At 53.9% G+C, this 19,023-nt stretch overlaps 1 protein-coding gene across 3 annotated transcripts in view; it reads left to right on the top strand.

The window, feature by feature from the left end:
- LOC122543979 (calpain-1 catalytic subunit-like) overlaps positions 1-19,023 on the top strand; it is an 86,995-nt gene that overhangs the window by 32,762 nt on the left and 35,210 nt on the right. For all 3 annotated transcript variants that reach the window (XM_087983741.1, XM_087983740.1, XM_087983742.1), the window contains 4 exons: positions 1,615-1,896; positions 9,005-9,074; positions 17,659-17,777; positions 18,499-18,632. In XM_087983741.1, the coding sequence (XP_087839867.1) occupies positions 1,657-1,896; positions 9,005-9,074; positions 17,659-17,777; positions 18,499-18,632 (563 nt within the window). In that variant the 5' untranslated portion in view covers positions 1,615-1,656. The remainder of the gene's footprint in view (positions 1-1,614; positions 1,897-9,004; positions 9,075-17,658; positions 17,778-18,498; positions 18,633-19,023) is intronic.

Here is a 19,023-nt window from a genome sequence, read left to right as displayed (position 1 = left end):
TAGGGTGGATTGGCTGTGCAAAATTGCCCCATAATGCCCAGGGATGTGCAGGTTAGGGGAGATTGGCCGTGCTAAATTGTTCCACAGTGCCCAGGGATGTGCAGGCTAGGGTGGATTGGCTGTGCTAAATTGTCCCGTAGTGCCCAGGGATGTGCAAGTTAGGGTGGATTTGCCGTGGGAAATTATCCCATAGTTTCCAGGGATGTACAGGTTAGGGTGATTTGGCCATGCTAAATTGTCCCATAGTGTCCAGGGGTGTGCAGGTTAGGGTGAGTTGGCCGTGCTAAATTGTCCCATAGTGCCAAGGGATGTGCAAGTTCGGATGGATTGGCCGTGCTAAATTGTCCCATAGTGCCCAGGGATGTGCAGGAGAGGATGGGTTGGCCATGCTAAATTATCCCATAGTGTCCAATGATGTGCAGGTTAGGGTGGATTGGCCGTGGGAAATTGTCACGTAGTGCCCAGGGATGTGCAGGTTACGATGGATTGGCCGTGCTAAATTGTCCCACAGTGCCCAGGGATGTGCAGGTTAGTGTGGATTGGCCGTGCTAAATTGCCCCATAGTGCCCAGGGATGTGCAGGTTAGGGTGGATTGGCCGTGCTAAATTGTTCCACAGTGCCCAGGGATGTGCAGGTTAGGGTGGATTGGCCGTGCTAAATTATCCCATAGTTTCCAGGGATGTACAGGTTAGGGTGAGTTGGCCATGCTAAATTGTCCATTGTGTCCAGGGATGTGCAGGTTAGGGTGGATTGGCCATGGGAAATTGTCCCATAGTGTCCAGGGATGTGCGGGTTAGGGTGGGTTGGCCATTGGAAATTGTCCCATAGTGTCCAGGGATGTGCGGGTTAGGGTGGAGTGGCCGTGGGAAATTATCCCATAGTGCCCAGGGATGTTCAGGTTAGGGTGGATTGGCCATGGAAAATTGTCCCATCGTGCCCCCAGGGATGTGCAGGTTAGGATGGATTGGCCGTGCTAAATTGTCCCATAGTGCCCAGGGATGTGCAGGTCAGGATGGATGTGCCATGCTAAATTGTCCCATAGTGCCCAGGGATGTGCAGGTTAGGGTGGATTGGCCGTGGGAATTTATCCCATAGTGCCCAGGGATGTGCAGGTTAGGGTGGATTGGCCATGGGAAATTGCCCCATAGTGCCCAGGGATGTGCAGGTTAGGGTGGATTGGCCGTGCTAAATTGTCCCATAGTGTCCAGGGATGTGCAGGTTAGGGTGGATTGGCTGTGCTAAATTGTCCCATAGTGCCCAGGGATGTGCAGGTTAGGGTGGATTGGCCGTGCTAAATTGTCCCATAGTGCCCAGGGATGTGCAAGGTGGGTGTGTGATTCATGGGAAATGCGGGGGCTACGGGAATAGGGTGGGATGCTCTGTCGAGGGACAGGGGGATAGGGAGACCTGGATCGTCGGCTGGGTGTGGGGCAGCAAGGCGAGCCAGCGTGCGGCCTGTATGTAGTTTGGTGGTTGATTTTCACGAGCACAGATTCGATGGCTTGAAGGGCCTATTTCTGAGGTATAGATCTCCCAGACTTGAGGTTTGTAAATACTGGCGTCTTGTTTCGGAGTTCTGACTGGGTTCTGCCTCTTGCTGTCTTCCTTGTGTAGGTGTTTATCCACGTGCAGGCTGCAGACTGAGCTGATGCGAGGATGCACTCAGGCTTTGCAGGGAGAGTTTACAAACAGAGGCAGAAACAGCTCGGGGCAGGCAGACACGACCAGGCCTTCAAGTACCTCGGGCAGGATTACGAGAGCCTCCGTGATGACTACCTCGCCCGAGGGGGTCTGTTCGAGGATCCGCATTTCCCTGCAGGCTCCACCAGTATTGGGTATAAAGAGCTGGGTCCGCACTCCTCCAAAACCTACGGCATCTGCTGGAAAAGGCCAAAGGTGAGTGTGAACGGAGCGGTGAGTGTGAGCAGGGCGGTATCTCTAGTCAGGTCGGTGAGTGTGAGCGGGATGATGATTGTGGTCAGGTCAGTGAGTGTGAGCAGGGCGGTGTGTGGTCAGGTCGGTGAGTGTGTGCGGGGCGGTGTCTCTAGTCAGGTTGGTGAGTGTGAGCGGGGCGGTGTGTCGTCAGGTCAGTGAGTGTGAGTGGGTCGGTGAGTGTGAGCGGGGCAGTGTGAGCGGGGCGGTGTGTGGTCAGGTTGGTGAGTGTGAGCAGGTCGGTGAGTGTGAGCGGGATGATGATTGTGGTCAGGTCAGTGAGTGTGAGAGGGCAGTGTGTGGTCAAGTCAGTGAGTGTGCGCGGGGCGGTGAGTGTGAGCGGGATGATGATTGTGGTCAGGTCAGTGAGTGTGAGAGGGCGTGTGTGGTCAAGTCAGTGAGTGTGTGCGGGGCGGTGAGTGTGTGCGGGACGGTGTCAGTAGTCAGGTCAGAGTGTGAGCGGGGCGGTGAGTGTGGTCATGTCAGTGAGTGTGAGCAGGGCAGAGAGTGAGAGTGGGCAGTGATCTTAGTCAGGTTGGTTAGTGTGAGCGGGGTGTTGTGTGGTCAGGTCAGTGAGTGTGAGCGGGGCGGTGTGTGGTCAGGTCAGTGAGTGTGAGTGGGTCAGTGAGTGTGAGAGCGGGCGGTGTGTGGTCAGGTTGGTGAGTGTGAGCGGGATGATGATTGTGGTCAGGTCAGTGAGTGTGAGCGGGGTGGTGTGTGGTCAGGTCAGTGAGTGTGTGTGGGGCGGTGAGCGTGAGCGGGGCGGTGTCAGTAGTCAGGTCCGAGTGTGAGCAGGGTGGTGAGTGTGGTCAGGTCAGTGAGTGTGAGCAGGGCAGAGCAGAGAGTGTGAGTGGGACGGTGACCTTAGTCAGGTTGGTGAAGTGTGAGCGGGGCGGTGAGTCCGAGCAGGGCAGTGTCTGTCGTCAGGCCAGTGAGTGTGAGCGGGATGATGATTGTGGTCAGGTCAGTGAGTGTGAGCGGGGTGGTGAGTGTGAACGGGATGAAGATTGTGGTCAGGTCGGTGAGTGTGAGTGGGGCGGTAAGTGTGAGCGGGGCGGTGAGTGTGAGCGGGATGATGATTGTGGTCAGGTCGGTGAGTGTGAGCGGGGCAGTGTCAGTAGTCAGGCCACTGAGTGTGAGTGGGATGATGATTGTGGTCAGGTCAGTGAGTGTGAGCGGGGTGGTGAGTGTGAACGGGATGAAGATTGTGGTCAGGTCGGTGAGTGTGAGTGGGGTGGTAAGTGTGAGCGGGGCGGTGAGTGTGAGCGGGATGATGATTGTGGTCAGGTCGGTGAGTGTGAGCGGGGCAGTGTCAGTAGTCAGGCCACTGAGTGTGAGCGGGATGATGATTGTGGTCAGGTCAGTGAGTGTGAGCGGGGCGGTGTGTGGTCAGGTCGGTGAGTGTGAGCGGGGCGGTGTGTGGTCAGGTCAGTGAGTGTGAGCGGGTCGGTGAGTGAGAACGGAGCGGTGACCTTAGTCAGGCCAGTGAGTGTGAGCGGGATGATGATTGTGGTCAGGTCAGTGAGTGTGAGCGGGATGATGATTGTGGTCAGGTCAGTGAGTGTGAGCGGGGCGGTGTGTGGTCAGGTCAGTGAGTGTGAGCGGGTCAGTGAGTGAGAACAGGGCGGTGTCAGTAGTCAGGCCAGTGAGTGTGAGCGGGATGATGATTGTGGTCAGGTCAGTGAGTGTGAGCGGGATGATGATTGTGGTCAGGTCAGTGAGTGTGAGCGGGGCGGTGTGTGGTCAGGTCAGTGAGTGTGAGCGGGTCAGTGAGTGAGAACAGGGCGGTGTCAGTAGTCAGGCCAGTGAGTGTGAGCGGGATGATGATTGTGGTCAGGTCAGTGAGTGTGAGCGGGATGATGATTGTGGTCAGGTCAGTGAGTGTGAGCGGGGCGGTGTGTGGTCAGGTCAGTGAGTGTGAGCGGGTCAGTGAGTGAGAACAGGGCGGTGTCAGTAGTCAGGCCAGTGAGTGTGAGCGGGATGATGATTGTGGTCAGGTCAGTGAGTGTGAGTGGGGCGGTGTGTGGGCAGGGCGGTGTCAGTAGTCAGGCCAGTGAGTGTGAGCGGGGCAGTGTGTGGTCAGGTCGGTGAGTGTGGGCGGGGCAGTGAGTGTGAGCGGGGCGGTGTCAGTAGTCAGGCCAGTGTGAGCGTGGCAGTGTGTGGGCAAGTCAGTGAGTGTGTGGGGCAGAGAGTGTGAGCGGGGCGGTGTCAGTAGTCAGGCCAGTGAGTGTGAGCGGGGCAGTGTGTGGTCGGGGCAGTGTGTGGTCAGGTCAGTGAGTGTGAGCGGGGTGGAGAGTGGTCAGGTCAGTGAGTGTGAGCGGGGCGGTGTGTGGTCAGGTCAGTGAGTGTGAGCAGGGCAGTGTGTGGTCAGGTCAGTGAGTATGAGTGGGGCGATGACCTTAGTCAGGCCAGTGAGTGTGAGCGGGATGGTGATTGTGGTCAGGTCAGTGAGTGTGAGCGGGGCGGTGTCAGTAGTCAGGCCAGTGAGTGTGAGCGGGGCAGTGTGTGGTCAGGTCAGTGAGTGTGAGCGGGGCAGTGTGTGGTCAGGTCAGTGAGTGTGAGAGGGGTGGAGAGTGGTCAGGTCAGTGAGTGTGAGCGGGGCAGTGTGTGGTCAGGTCAGTGAGTGTGATCAGGTCAGTGAGTGTGAGCGGGGCAGTGTGTGGTCAGGTCAGTGAGTGTGAGCGGGGCGGTGAGTGGTCAGGTCAGTGAGTGTGAGTGGGGCAGAGAGTGGTCAGGTCAGTGAGTGTGAGCGGGGCGGTGAGTGGTCAGGTCAGTGAGTGTGATCAGGTCAATGAGTGGGAGCGGGGCAGTGTGTGGTCAGGTCAGTGAGTGTGAGCGGGGCGGTGAGTGGTCAGGTCAGTGAGTGTGAGTGGGGCAGAGAGTGGTCAGGTCAGTGAGTGTGAGCGGGGCGGTGAGTGGTCAGGTCAGTGAGTGTGATCAGGTCAATGAGTGGGAGCGGGGCAGTGTGTGGTCAGGTCAGTGAGTGTGAGCGGGGCGGTGAGTGGTCAGGTCAGTGAGCGTGAGCGGGGCGGTGAGTGGTCAGGTCAGTGAGCGTGAGCGGGGCGGTGAGTGGTCAGGTCAGTGAGTGTGAGCGGGGCGGTGAGTGGTCAGGTCAGTGAGTGTGAGCGGGGCGGTGAGTGGTCAGGTCAGTGAGTGTGAGTGGGGCGGTGAGTGGTCAGGTCAGTGAGTGTGAGCGGGGCGGTGAGTGGTCAGGTCAGTGAGTGTGAGCGGGATGATGATTGTGGTCAGGTCAGTGAGTGTGAGCGGGGCGGTGAGTGGTCAGGTCAGTGAGTGTGAGCGGGGCGGTGAGTGGTCAGGTGTTTTAAAAAATTCTCAAGGTCAGGTTCGTAGGAGAGTAGTCTGACACAGAACAAACGACCAAGAGGCGAGTCTGCTAGAATATGGGCATTTTATTCCCCGCAGCGTCGCCACAACCAGGTCTCATACAACGGGTCTGGCTTATACTCACTCTACATGTTACCGGAACTGGGAGCCGTCAGTTCTCGTAGAGCGGTTGCCAACAACCCACGCTCGGCGGTTAAACGTAACCCCGGAGCAGACTCCCGGGTCTGGCTTATACTCACTCTACATGTTACCGGAACTGGGAGCCGTCAGTTCTCGTAGAGCGGTTGCCAACAACCCACGCTCGGCGGTTAAACGTAACCCCGGAGCAGACTCACCGAACTGGAGACTTTTCCAGCTGATATACTCTTTTCCAGATATAAACATTCATGTGAACAGCAGAGCAAGGCTAAAAAACACATTCCATTCTGGTTACATACAGATAAGAAGATTCACACGGGGAGGTGTGTAATAAGATTCACACGGGACTAAGCAACACCTCCATTCCGGTTAGATTCACACATGTATTGGGACATAATTTTTAACCGTTTCACCACATTCCACTGCTTGGCCCAATACATGTGTTACATTATGATTCACACATGTATTGGGACATAATTTTACACCACATTCCACTGCTTGGCCCAATACATGTGTTACATTATGCTTAATTCAGTTCAATTCGTTTCAGTTAATTTCAGTTCAGTCAATTCAGTGTAGTTCAATTCAGCTCAGTTCAGGTCTGTTCAGTTCAATTCAATTGTGTTCAATTCAGTTCCGTCCATTTCAATTCAATTTAGCTCAGTTCCATTTTGTTCTGTTCAGTTTGATTCACTTCAGTTCCACTCAGTTCAGTTCAGTTCAATCCCATTCAATTCTGTTAACTCCGCTTACATGCCCACATCCTCCGCTGTACCCCAGGCAAGGGGTTCTTCGGCAGGACTGGGATCCTCTCTCAAACAAACTGCCATGTACATGCCCACATCCATGCCATCCCGGGACGGTCGGGACCTCCACAGTTTGTTCTTCTGGTTTCTTAGACTTTTTCCAAAACATTGTTCTGTATCAAAATCTCTCCTCAATTGCGATTGATCCTGCCGACTACGCCAAATGTTTTAAAAAATTCTCAAGGTCAGGTTCGTAGGAGAGTAGTCTGACACAGAACAAACGACCAAGAGGCGAGTCTGCTAGAATATGGGCATTTTATTCCCCGCAGCGTCGCCACAACCAGGTCTCATACAACGGGTCTGGCTTATACTCACTCTACATGTTACCGGAACTGGGAGCCGTCAGTTCTCGTAGAGCGGTTGCCAACAACCCACGCTCGGCGGTTAAACGTAACCCCGGAGCAGACTCACCGAACTGGAGACTTTTCCAGCTGATATACTCTTTTCCAGATATAAACATTCATGTGAACAGCAGAGCAAGGCTAAAAAACACATTCCATTCTGGTTACATACAGATAAGAAGATTCACACGGGGAGGTGTGTAATAAGATTCACACGGGACTAAGCAACACCTCCATTCCGGTTAGATTCACTCATGTATTGGGACATAATTTTTAACCGTTTCACCACATCAGGTCAGTGAGTGTGAGCGGGATGATGATTGTGGTCGGGTCAGTGAGTGTGAGCGGGGCGGTGTCAGTAGTCAGGCCAGTGAGTGTGAGCGGGGCAGTGTGTGGTCAGGTCGGTGAGTGTGAGCGGGGCAGTGTGTGGTCAGGTCAGTGAGTGTGAGCGGGGTGGTGAGTGGTCAGGTCAGTGAGTGTGAGCGGGGCGGTGAGTGGTCAGGTCAGTGAGTGTGAGCGGGGCGGTGAGTAGTCAGGCCAGTGAGTGTGAGCGGGGCAGTGTGTGGTCAGGTCGGTGAGTGTGAGCGGGGCGGTGAGTGGTCAGGTCAGTGAGTGTGAGCGGGGCGGTGAGTGTGAAAATGACCCTGGATATAATGAGGACAGGGAACACGAGCAGCCGATAACTGACAGGGCAGAGGGAACGGGCCGTTGTTAGAGGGAAGCCGGTCTGAATCCACGCTTCGAGGTTGTGCAGTTTCCAGTTGAGTCCGAGAGGTTGTTCAATGCCCCAGCTGGGTCAGGAGGTGTGGTTCCTCCAGATGGGACGGACCCTTGTTGCAATGTTCCATCAGGACTCCTCCATCATTCCCAACACTTCCTCACTCCTTCACAATTGCAGAAAGTGTAACACTCCCCTCTCACCTCCTTGTCAGAGGTTTCAAACACACCTTCCAACTCGAGCAGTATTTCATGTTTACTTCTTTCAGCCCAGTCACTGTCTCACTGTGCAGTGTGCATTTCACTGGGAAGATCACACACAGACTGGGGAACACCACCTGTAGGGATGGGATCCCAAACTTCCAGCTGCTTGTTATTACAGGAAAACAACACAGTGCTCTCGTACTGATGTCTCTGAGTGTGAGCGTGAGCGTCCCAGTCAGATTAACAGACACGGCCAATAGATGTCACCTTGACGGTAATAATGGCTCAGGTATACCCTACTGAAGGTTTGATTGGAGCACAGTTAACCTCAATGGTTCTGGGGGGGCACGGTGGCTCAGTGGTTAGCACTGCTGCCTCACTGCACCAGGGACCCAGGTTCGATTCCAGCCCCAGGCCATTGTGTGCAGCGGGTACATTCTCCCAGAGACTTGCATTGGTTTGCTCCCACAGTCCAAAGATGTGCAGGTTAGGGTGGATCGGCCGTGCTCAATTACCCCATGTGCCCAAGGATGTGTAGGTTAGGGTGGATTGGCCGTGCTATAGTGCCCAGGGATGTGCAGGTTAGGGTGTATTGACCATGGGAAATTGCCCATAGTGTCCAAGGATGTGCAGGTTAGGGTGTATTGACCATGGGAAATTGCCCCATAGTGCCCAGCGATGTGCAGGTTAGGGTGGATTGGCCGTGGGAAATTGCCCCATAGTGCCCAGGGATGTGCAGGTTAGGGTGGATTGGCCGTGCTAAATTGTCCCATAGTGCCCAGCGATGTGCAGGTTAGGGTGGATTGGCCGTGGGAAATTGCCCCATAGTGCCCAGGGATGTGCAGGTTAGGATGGATTGGCCGTGCTAAATTGTCCCATAGTGCCCAGGGATGTGCAGGTTAGGGTGGATTGGCCGTGCTAAATTGTCCCATAGTGCCCAGCGATGTGCAGGTTAGGGTGGATTGGCTGTGGGAAATTGCCCCATAGTGCCCAGGGATGTGCAGGTTAGGATGGATTGGCCGTGCTAAATTGTCCCATAGTGCCCAGGGATGTGCAGGTTAGGGTGGATTGGCCGTGCTAAATTGTCCCATAGTGCCCGGGGATGTGCAGGTTAGGGTGGATTGGCCGTGGGAAATTGTCCCATAGTGTCCAGGGATGTGCAGGTTAGGGTGGATTGGCTGTGCTAAATTGTCCCATAGTGCCCTGGGATGTGCAGGTTAGGGTGGATTGGCCGTGCTAAATTGTCCCATAGTGCCCAGGGATGTGCAGGTTAGGATGGATTGGCCGTGCTAAATTGTCCCATAGTGCCCAGGGATGTGCAGGTTAGGGTGGATTGGCCGTGCTAAATTGTCCCATAGTGCCCAGGGATGTGCAGGTTAGCCATGGGAATTGCAGGGTTACAGGAGTAGTGTGGGATGCTCTTCAGAGGGGCAGAGTGGACTTAATGGGCCAAATGGCCTCTTTCTGAACTGTCGGGATTCCAACAGATGTCAACAACTAACTGCCTTTATGTATCCACAGGAAATATGTTCCAACCCACAGTTCATCGTGGATGGAGCGACACGCACTGACATTTGTCAGGGAGGCTTGGGTAAGGTCACAGTTCCAGTACAATCTGATTTAGCCTGTAGTGCGCTATCAGTGATACTACATTAACAACCCAAAGCGTCTGGGGTACATGGGTTGTATTCCCGCAGTAGGGTTTAATAAAGAGAGCTTGGAGTTTACAAAAGGAAGAATCCAATGTATTGGTGCCCGCATAACTGCCCTCCAATGGAGTTAAAACCCCCATGTCTGGGTCAGTAATGCCCTTCGGGGAGGGGAAATCTGCTGTCTTTATCTGGTCTGGCCTACACGTGAATCCAGACACACATCGATGGGGTTGACTGTTCATTGCCCTCAGAAATGGCTGAGCGAGCTGAACGTTTCTATCCCAAATTCACCACCTCAGGGGCCACAGGAAAAGGCCAATAAAGAGAGACAGAGACAGACTGTGCAAAGTGATCCAAAGAGTTCTGTTAAGGAAATTGGGTATGTCTGTAAAGACTAACCAATTGTTACAGATGCACCATTCTATCCAGATACATCACAGCAGCTGCTCTGCCCAGGACCCTGAGAAACGACAGGGAGCTGTGAACACAGCCCAGCCCATCACACAACCCAACCTTCCAACCACCGACTCCATCTCCGCTTCCCACTGCCTCAGGGAGGCAGCCGACGTCAAAGACCCCTCCCACCCCGGTTATAACCTCCTCCAACCTCTTCTGTTGGCAAAAAGATACAAACGCTTAAACACAGGCACTGACAGGTTCAAGAACAGCTCCTTCCCTGCTGTTATTAGACCCCTGAATGGACTCTCACGTTGATCTCGCTCCCTGTGCACCTTCTCTACAGCTGTAACATTGTATTCCTCGCTCTGTTCTATCACCCTGAGGCACTTTGTTTGCTACAATTTGACTGTACTGCACACAGAACAACTCTTTTCACTGTACTGAGATACGTATGACAGTAATAAATCAAATCAACAAGATGTCTGTTGCCCTTTGCCCAGTTCCATTCGGAGGGTGAGAATGTGAATAGTTATATAGGATTTGGAGTCAGCATGCTTTCGGTCATTGCCACTCACTGCGTGCTGAGATATTCTCTCACATCCTCCCTGGTGTCTCTCCCCCAAAACCCAACACCTGCCTTTTGCTATGCTTTCCTTCATTGGTCAGAGTGTTGAGTACAGGAGTTGGGAGGTCACGTTGCGGCTGTACAGGACATTGGTTCGGCCACTGTTGGAATATTGCATTCAATTCTGATCTCCCTCCTGTTGGAAGGATGTTGTGGAACTTGAAAGGGTTCAGAAAAGATTTACAAGGATGTTGCCAGGGTTGGAGGGTTTGAGCTACAGGGAGAGGCTGAACAGGCTGGGGCTGTTTTCCCTGGAGCGTCGGAGGCTGAGGGGTGACCTTATAGAGGTTTATAAAATCATGAGGGGCTTGGATAGGGTAAATAGACAAGGTCTTTTCCCTGGGTCGGGGAGTCCAGAACTAGAGGGCATAGGTTCAGGGTGAGAGGGGAAAGATTTAAAAGGGACCTAAGGGGCAACCTTTTCGCCCAGAGGGTGGTCAGTGTATAGAATGAGCTGCCAGAGGAAGTGGTGGAGGCTGGTACAATGACAACATTTAAAAGGCATCTGGATGGATTCATGAATAGGGAGGGTTTAGAGGGATATGGGCCAAGTGCTGGCAAATGGGACTAGATTAGGTGAGGATATCTGGTCAGCATGGACGAGTTGGGCCGAAGGGTCTATTTCGGTGCTGTATGATTCTATGACTCTCCTCAGTAGCTAACAGGATTAGCCAGTAGACCCACGTCCTGGGAGTGAACCTAGTCTACTTCACCGACTGATTTCTCTTTGATTTGTCGAGTTTCCTGTTTGCTTCTGTATGCTCTCTGATATCTCCCTTTGTGTTTCTGTGGATTTTACAATCACCTCCTGCTGACGCTTTGGGAGGGCAGAGAGACAGGGCTCTCGGCCAAACCCACTGCATCATTCTCTCTGCAGGCAGCAGCTTCCCAAATATTCACTCACTGCCCTTAAAACAGAGCGGAGAGCTCACCAGACAGCAATCCCAACGCTGGGGTCAGGGCGGGGCCCGGCCTCTGGGAAGCGGGCGTTGGATGGGTGAGGGCTTCATAGGAATGGGGCCTTTTATGTTACAAAACAACGTCCATTCACTCAAAGAGGGAGCAACATTCAGCAGACCCAGTCCTTGTCCCTGTAACCCCCTCCAGCCCCCGCACTCCCTATCTCTGTAACCCTCTCCACCCCCTCCCTGTCCCTGTAACCCCCTTCAGCCCCTACACCCCCTCCCTATCTCTGTAACCTCCTCCAGCCCCTACACCCCCTCCCTATCTCTGTAACCCCCTCCAGCCCCACACCCCCTTCCTATCTCTGTAACCCCCTTCAGCCCCTACACCCCCTCCCTATCTCTGTAACCCCCTTCAGCCCCTACACCCCCTCCCTATCACTGTAACCCCCTCCAGTCCCTACACCCCCTTCCTATCTCTGTAGCCCCCTCCACTCCCTCCCTGTCCCTGTAACCCCCTCCAGCCTCTACACCCCCTTCCTATCTCTGTAGCCCCCTCCACCCCCTCCCTATCTCTGTAACCCCCTCCAGCCCCTACACCCCCTCCCTATCTCTGTAACCCCCTCCTGCTTTTTTGTCACCTGTTGATAATACATTTTCAGTGTCATATTTTCCTGACGTAGCTTGGGAGGTTGGACACCTTTATGGGTGGTATATAAACCTCGGAACAGGGGTAGGCCATTCTGCCCCTTGAGTCTGTCCCACCATTCAGTGAGATCATGGCTGATCTGGGACCCAATGCCATAAAGCTGCCTTTGCCCCGTACCCCTTTATTCCTTTGTTGAACAAATATTTCTCTCTTAGACTTCAAGACAGGTTGGTTGCGCCAGATAACGTGGAGATGTTTGAGGTTAGGAATTTGTAAATTATGCAGATGCAGGTCTGAATTGTAATCTGAGCTGACTACAGAATGGGTGTGTCTCTGTGGGAGGTAAATTGCCCTTTTGGTGAGCAGAGTTTAATATCCCTCCCTCTGGTATCAGGATGCACTGCTTTCCATTGTCACAGAGACGTACAGAACAGAAACAGACCCTTAGGTCCAAACGCATCTGTGCCGACCAGATATCCTAAATTAATCTAGTCCCCATGGCCAGCGTTTGGCCCACATCCCTCTAAACCCTTCCTATTCATATCCCCATCCAAATGCCTTTTAACTGCTGTAATTGTACCAACCTCCACCACTTGAGTGATGCTATGTGAGTGTAACTGAGAGTGACACTGACAGAGAGAGAGAGAGAGTGGGAATGTGAGAGTGTGTGCGCGTGTCAGACTGTGGACAAGCATGTGAATGTGAGTGTGTGTGTGCGCGTGCGCGTGTATCTTAATATCTAAGATTGTGGCGCTGGATAAGCACCGCCGACCAGGCAGCATCTGAGGGGCAGGAGAGTCGAAGTTTTGAGCATAGGCTCTTTGTCAGGAATGCGGCATCGAGGGCCTGAGAAACTCTCCAGCTCCTCGGGATGCTGCCTGACCAGCTGCGCTTTTCCAGCACCACATTCTTCGACTCTGAGCTCCAGCATCTGCAGATCTCACTTTGAGTGTGCATCTGAATATGTCTGTGTACGTGTAAATATGTGAGAACGTGCGCATAAGTGTGACAGAGTTCAGTGCCTGCGCGTGTATGAATGTGACAGTGTGAGTTGAGTGTGCGCGAGAGACTGCGTTGAGTGTGTGCGCGAGAGACAGTGTGAGTTGAGTGTGTGTGTGACAGTGCGAGTTGAGTATGTGTGTGCGTGACAGTGCGTTGAGTGTGTGTGCATGAATGTGACAGTGAGTTGAGTGTGTGTGTGTGACAGTGCGTTGAGTGTGTGTGTGACAGTGAGTTGTGAGTGTGACAGTGTGTGTGTGACAGTGAGTTGTGAGTGTGACAGTGCGTGAGTGACAGTGTGTTGTGTGCATGACAGTGCGTTGAGTGTGTGTGCATGAATGTGACAGTGCGTTGAGTGTGTGAGTGACAGTGCATTGAGTGTGTGTGAGTGACAGTGCATTGAGTGTGTGTGAGTGACAGTGCATTGAGTGTGTGTGAGTGACAGTGCATTGAGTGTGTGTGTGAGTGACAGTGCATCGAGTGTGTGTGTGAGTGACAGTGCATCGAGTGTGTGTGTGTGTGAGACAGTGCGTCGAGTGTGTGTGAGTGACAGTGCATTGAGTGTGTGTGAGTGACAGTGCATTGAGTGTGTGTGAGTGACAGTGCATTGAATGTGTGTGAGTGACAGTGCATCGAGTGTGTGTGTGAGTGACAGTGCATCGAGTGTGTGTGTGAGTGACAGTGCATCGAGTGTGTGTGTGTGTGAGACAGTGCGTCGAGTGTGTGTGAGTGACAGTGCGTTGAGTGTGTGTGTGACAGTGCGTTGAGTGTGTGAGTGACAGTGTGAATTGAGTGTGTGTGTGAGTGACAGTGCATTGAGTGTGTGTGTGAGTGACAGTGCATTGAGTGTGTGTGTGAGTGACAGTGTGAGTTGAGTGTGTATGTGTGAGTGACAGTGTGAGTTGAGTGTGTGTGTGTGACAGTGTGATATGAGTATGTGTGTGAGTGAGACAGTGTGTGTGTGTGACAGTGAGTTGTGAGTGTGACAGTGTGTGAGTGACAGTGCGTTGAGTGTGTGCGTGAGTGGCAGAATAAGTTGTGTGTGTGTGCGTGACAGTGCGTTGAGTGTGGTTGAGTGTGTGCGAGTGACTGTGTGTATGTGAAAGTGTAAGTTGAGTGTGTGTGCAAGTGACAGTGCGTTGAGTGATTGTGTTGTGTGTGAGAGAGAGTGTGAATGTGTGTGAGAGAGTGACTGTGTGTGTGACAGTGAGTTGAGTGTGTGCGTGAGTGACAGTGTGAGTTGAGTGTGTGTGCGAGTGAATGTGAGTTATATGTGCGTGTGAGTTGAATGTGTGTATATGAGACTGTGTTGTGTGTGTGTGTGACAGTGTGTGTGTGTGTGTGTGTGACTGTGTGTGTGTGTGTGTGACTGTGTGTGTGTGTGTGTGACAGTGTGTTGTGTGTGTGTGAGTGACAGTGTGTTGTGTGTGTGTGAGTGACAGTGTGTTGTGTGTGTGTAAGTGACAGTGTTGTGTGTGTGTAAGTGACAGTGTTGTGTGAGTTGAGTGTGTGTGAGTGAGTGACTGTGTGTTGTGTGTGTGAGTGACAGTGTGAGTTGAATGTGTGCGAGTGACTGAGTTGAGTGTGCATTTGTATGACAGTGTGAGTTGAGTGTGCATGTGTGTGACTGTGAGTTGAATGTGTGTGTGACTGTGTTGAGTGTGTGTGTGTGTGTGTGTGAGTGAGAGTGTGTGACTGTGTGTGAGTGACTGTTGTGTGTGTGTGCGAGTGACAGTGTGAGCTGAATGTGTGCGAGTGACAGTGAGTTGTGTGTGAGAGAGTGAGTGACTGTGTGTGTGACTGTGTGAGTGAGTGACTGTGTGTGTGTTGTGTGTGTGACTGTGTGAGTGAGTGTGTTGTGTGTGTGTGTGAGTTGAGTGTGTGTGAGACAGTGTGTGTGTGAGACAGTGTGAGTTGAGTGTGTGTGTGACAGTGTGAGTTGAGTGTGTGTGTGACAGTGAGTTGAGTGTGTGTGTGACAGTGAGTTGAGTGTGTGTGTGACAATGTGTTGAGTGCGTGTGTGTGAGAGTGACTGTGTGTGAGTCACAGTGTGTGAGTGACTGTGTGAGTGACAGTGAGTTGAGTGTGTGTGTATGAGTGACAGTGTGTTGAGTATGTGTGCATGACGATGACAGTGTGAGTTGAGTGAGTGTGACGGGTGGGTGTGACAGTGTGTGTATATGAGTGAGAGGTGCAGTGGGAGAGTCACATACCTGTGGGAAATATTTGGCCACAGAATACAGCCAGACCGGTGTTTCCACGCCTGACTGCGTCCATGGGTTATTCAGTAACCGGGAGTGATCACTGTTTCCAAGAATCACTGGCTCTTTGTTTCCAGCGTCAATGTTTCCTTCTGCCTTGAACACGCAGTGACTCCGTCGTTGGGCAGGATGTTTGGGAACACGGTGAACACAAGGAACAGCTCAATGTGCCTCAGGACTGTAACCCGAACGATCGCTGAACTTCCCACGTCCTGGAGGAAGGGAATCTGCAGCAGCTCCCCCCTCCGGGTCTTCCAACGGGAGCAGCAAGCTGAGGTCACTGCAATGGGCCATTCAGCCCATCGAGCCTGCCCTCAGTCAATGAGATCGTGGCTGACCTGACCATCCTCAAGCCTTTGCTCAATCCCCCTTCAAAATTACATCTCAGGCTTGAATATACTGAATGACCCAGCCTCTGCGACCAGGAATTCCACAGATAGACTCCCTTCGGGACAGAAGAAATTCCCCCTGTGACACTGTGGATGACACAGTTAGAGATGTGCTCACTCCACAGCTTGACAGTACCAGAAGGACTGGCTTAATATTTGGCGGCGAAACAGGCGGGAGAGGGGCATTGCCCCTGGGCACACCCGTGATTCAAAGATCCCGGGTAATGCTCTGAGGACATTGGCCCACACCCCTGCACAGCAGGCGGTGACATTTAAATGCAATACAGAAAACAAATGTGGAATTTTAAAAAAAAGGAGAGATTGCAGAATGCTGTGGAACAGAGGGATTTAACATCTTGGTACATGAGTTATTCAGGGCTTTGGTGGCGCCTCTTCTGGTCTACTGTGTCCAGTTACAGGAAGGATATTATCAAGCTCGGATTGACCAGGATGTTCCCGGAAATGGAAGTTTTGAGTTCCAAAGGAGGGATGGGACTCTTTTCATTGCCCCGCGGTTCAGAGGTGACCTGATAGAAGTTTATAAAATAATGAAGGGTACAGATAGAGTTAACGGGAGGTGTGTTTTCCCCGAGGACGGGAGATTTCACGACTAGGGGGCCCATTTTTAAGGTGAGAGGAGAGAGGTTTTAAAAAAATGGCACAAGGGGCAATGCTTTTATACCGGGGGGGGGGTGTTCATGTTTAAAAGACATTTGGATAAGGACATGGAAAGGAAAGGGTTTGCAGGGATATGGGCCAGGAGCAGGCAGGGGGGACTAGTTCACTTTGGGGTTTCGGGTCGGCACGGACTGGTTGGGCCGAAGGGTCTGTGTCTGTGCTGTTTGACTAAGAGAATGTTAGTCTGCAGACACAGCAAGTGATCGGGAAGGCGAGAGCGAGATTGGGGGTCGTTGTCAGGGGAACAGGATATAACAGAAAGGGGGATTTTACAGCTGGGCAGGGCCTGGGTGAGACCATGTCCGTATAGAGTTTCTGTTTCACTCCATAAGGCAGGACCTAACTGTGTTGGCTGTGAACGTTTGCTTGAGCGATTCTGGGGTTGGAAGGACTTAGCTTCTTCAAACTATTTGAGCAGATTGAGTGCGTGGAGGGTCAGAGAATGAGAGGTGACCGCATTGTAATGTCCCATCCTGAGCGGGAAACGGGGTGAATACTGTGAGGTTCTTTCCCCTCACGAGGGAGACAGAGGACAGGGTTTAACAATAAGAGGCATCCCTTTGAAGAGGGAGGTGAGGGCTATTTATTTTCCGGAGGGTCATTGGGATTCTCTTCCCTCAGAGAGCAGTGAGAGCTTGGTCACTGGATACAGTATTCTCTTCCCCCCCCTTCCTCCCCTCCTCCCATCCTCCCCCCCCCTCTCCTCCCCTCCTTCCCCCCTCCCCCCCCCTCCCCTCCTCCCCCCCCCTCCCCTCCTCCCCCCCCCCCCTCCCCTCCTCCCCCCCTCCTCCTCTCCTCCCCCCTCCCTCCCCTCTCCTCCTCCCTCCCCTCCCTTGGGGAAGGTGTGAGTTGACCTCTGAGGCCCTCAGACAGCCCCCAGGGTCAGGCAGACAGCCCCCTGTGTGAGCATCACGGTGCAGGCCCGGAGTAGCCTCCCTCCCTCCCTTTCCTCCCCCCCTCTCTTCCCTCCCCCCCCCTTCCCTTCCCCTCCCCCCCCTTCCCTTCCCCTCCCCCCCCCCCTTCCCTTCCCCTCCCCCCCCCTCCCTTCCCCTCTCCCCCCTCCCTTCCCCCCCCCCTCTTCCCTTCCCCCCCCCCTCTTCCCTTCCCCCCCCCCTCTTCCCTTCCCCCCCCCTTCCCTTCCCCCCCCCCCTTCCCTTCCCCCCCCCCCTCTTCCCTCCCCCCCCCCTTCCCCCCCCCCCTCTTCCCTCCCCCCCCCCCTTCCCTTCCCCCCCCCCTTCCCTTCCCCCCCCCCTTCCCTTCCCCCCCCCCCTTCCCTTCCCCCCCCCCCCTTCCCTTCCCCCCCTCTTCCCTTCCCCCCCCCCCCCCCCCCTTCCCTTCCCCCCCTCTCGCCCAGGGCCCTCAGCAGTGGGTTCACTGAGCACGGAGTCAGCAGGCCATAAGTGAGGCCTGCGCTTCCCCTCGGGGTGGGGATGGGGTTTGTGGGGTGGGGGTTGTACTGTCTCCCCTCAGGGAGCAGGGTGGGGCTCCAGTCCACAACTTCACCCTGAAAGGGGGCATCATCCCCGGGCTCCCCCATCCCTCCCCGGGGTACATCCCCGATCATTCCCCCATCCCTCCCCAGAGCACAACGATCCTGTGACCAAGGTGCTTTGTTTTCCAGGTGACTGCTGGCTGTTGGCAGCCATCGCCTCCCTGACTCTGAACGAGAAGATCCTCCATCGAGTGGTACCCCATGGCCAGAGCTTCCAGCATGGCTACTGTGGGATCTTCCATTTCCAGGTAGTTGGGGGGGGGGGGGGGGGGGGGAATGTGGGGGAGACGGTGGTGGGTGTGTGGGTGCTTCCATTTCCAGGTGGTTTGGAGGCAGGAGGGGTGTGAGATCTTCCACTTCCAGGTAGTCGGGGTGTGTGTGGGATCTTCCACTTGCAGGTGGAAGGGTAGGGGAATTTTCCATTTCCAGGGAGTGGGGGTGTGGGGTCTTCCATTTCCAAGTAGTTTGGAGGAGGGGAGAGGTTTGGAAAAGTGTGGCATCTGCCATTGCCAGGTAGTGGAGCTGGGGAGGTGTGGGATCTTCCATTGCCTGGTAGTTTTGAGGGGTGGGGGTTTGGTGGAAAGTGTGGAATCTTCCATTTTGAGATAGTTTGGGTGGGGGGAACGTATAGAATCTTCCATTTCCAGGTATTTGAGATGGTGGGGGGGGGGGGGGGTGGAGTTGGAGAGAGGGTTGGTGTGGAGTCTTCCATTTCCAGGTGGGGGGGGGAGTTGGAGAGAGGATTGGTGTGGAGTCTTCCATTTCCAGGTGGGGGGGGAGTTGGGGAGAGGGTTGGTGTGGAGTCTTCCATTTCCAGGTGGGGGGGGAGTTGGAGAGAGGGTTGGTGTGGAGTCTTCCACTTCCAGGTGGGTGGGGCTGAAGGGAGTGCTGTGGAATCTTCCAAACCCAGGTGGGATTGGGGCAGACAGGGTTCCTGAGTGATGGTAACCCCCATTCCCCCTTTTACAGTTCTGGCAGTTTGGTGAATGGGTGGAAGTGGTGATCGATGACCGACTCCCGGTGAAAGATGGAAAGCTGGTGTTTGTGCACTCGGCGGCGAGGAACGAGTTCTGGAGCGCTCTCCTGGAGAAAGCCTATGCCAAGTGAGTCCCAGCCACTCTCTGTCGCTCGCTGGGTGACTCCTGACCCTTCCCTTCACGGCCTGCCGTGTCAGGCTGCCCACTGAATGTTGGTGGGCCTTTCAGTCAAGAGTTGCTTTGTAAATGATCCCAAGCGTTCTCTCACTCCACTCCCATCCCTGCACCCCTGGCATTAGGAGGTCAGCCATGTTCCTTGTCAATCCCTCACCCTTTCCCCGTATCCTCCTTCTCCTCCGAGTTGTTTATCGAGGGGTTGACGAGATTCCTGCTGAGACCTGACCCTGGAGTCGCGCGTTTGTGTCTGTGTCCGAGAGATCCTGCTCTCCTTCTCTGACATATCTGCTACAGCAGAGGGCCACCAAGACTGACCGCTGAGACGGTGGGATTGAGAGGA

Source organism: Chiloscyllium plagiosum, unplaced genomic scaffold, assembly GCF_037043375.1.
Source record: "Chiloscyllium plagiosum isolate Xiang-an unplaced genomic scaffold, Cpla_swu_hap1 HiC_scaffold_46, whole genome shotgun sequence".
NCBI classification, from domain to species: Eukaryota; Metazoa; Chordata; class Chondrichthyes; order Orectolobiformes; family Hemiscylliidae; genus Chiloscyllium; species Chiloscyllium plagiosum.
The sequence above is the reverse complement of the archived record's forward strand: the minus strand, read 5'-3'. Positions and strand labels throughout refer to the sequence as shown.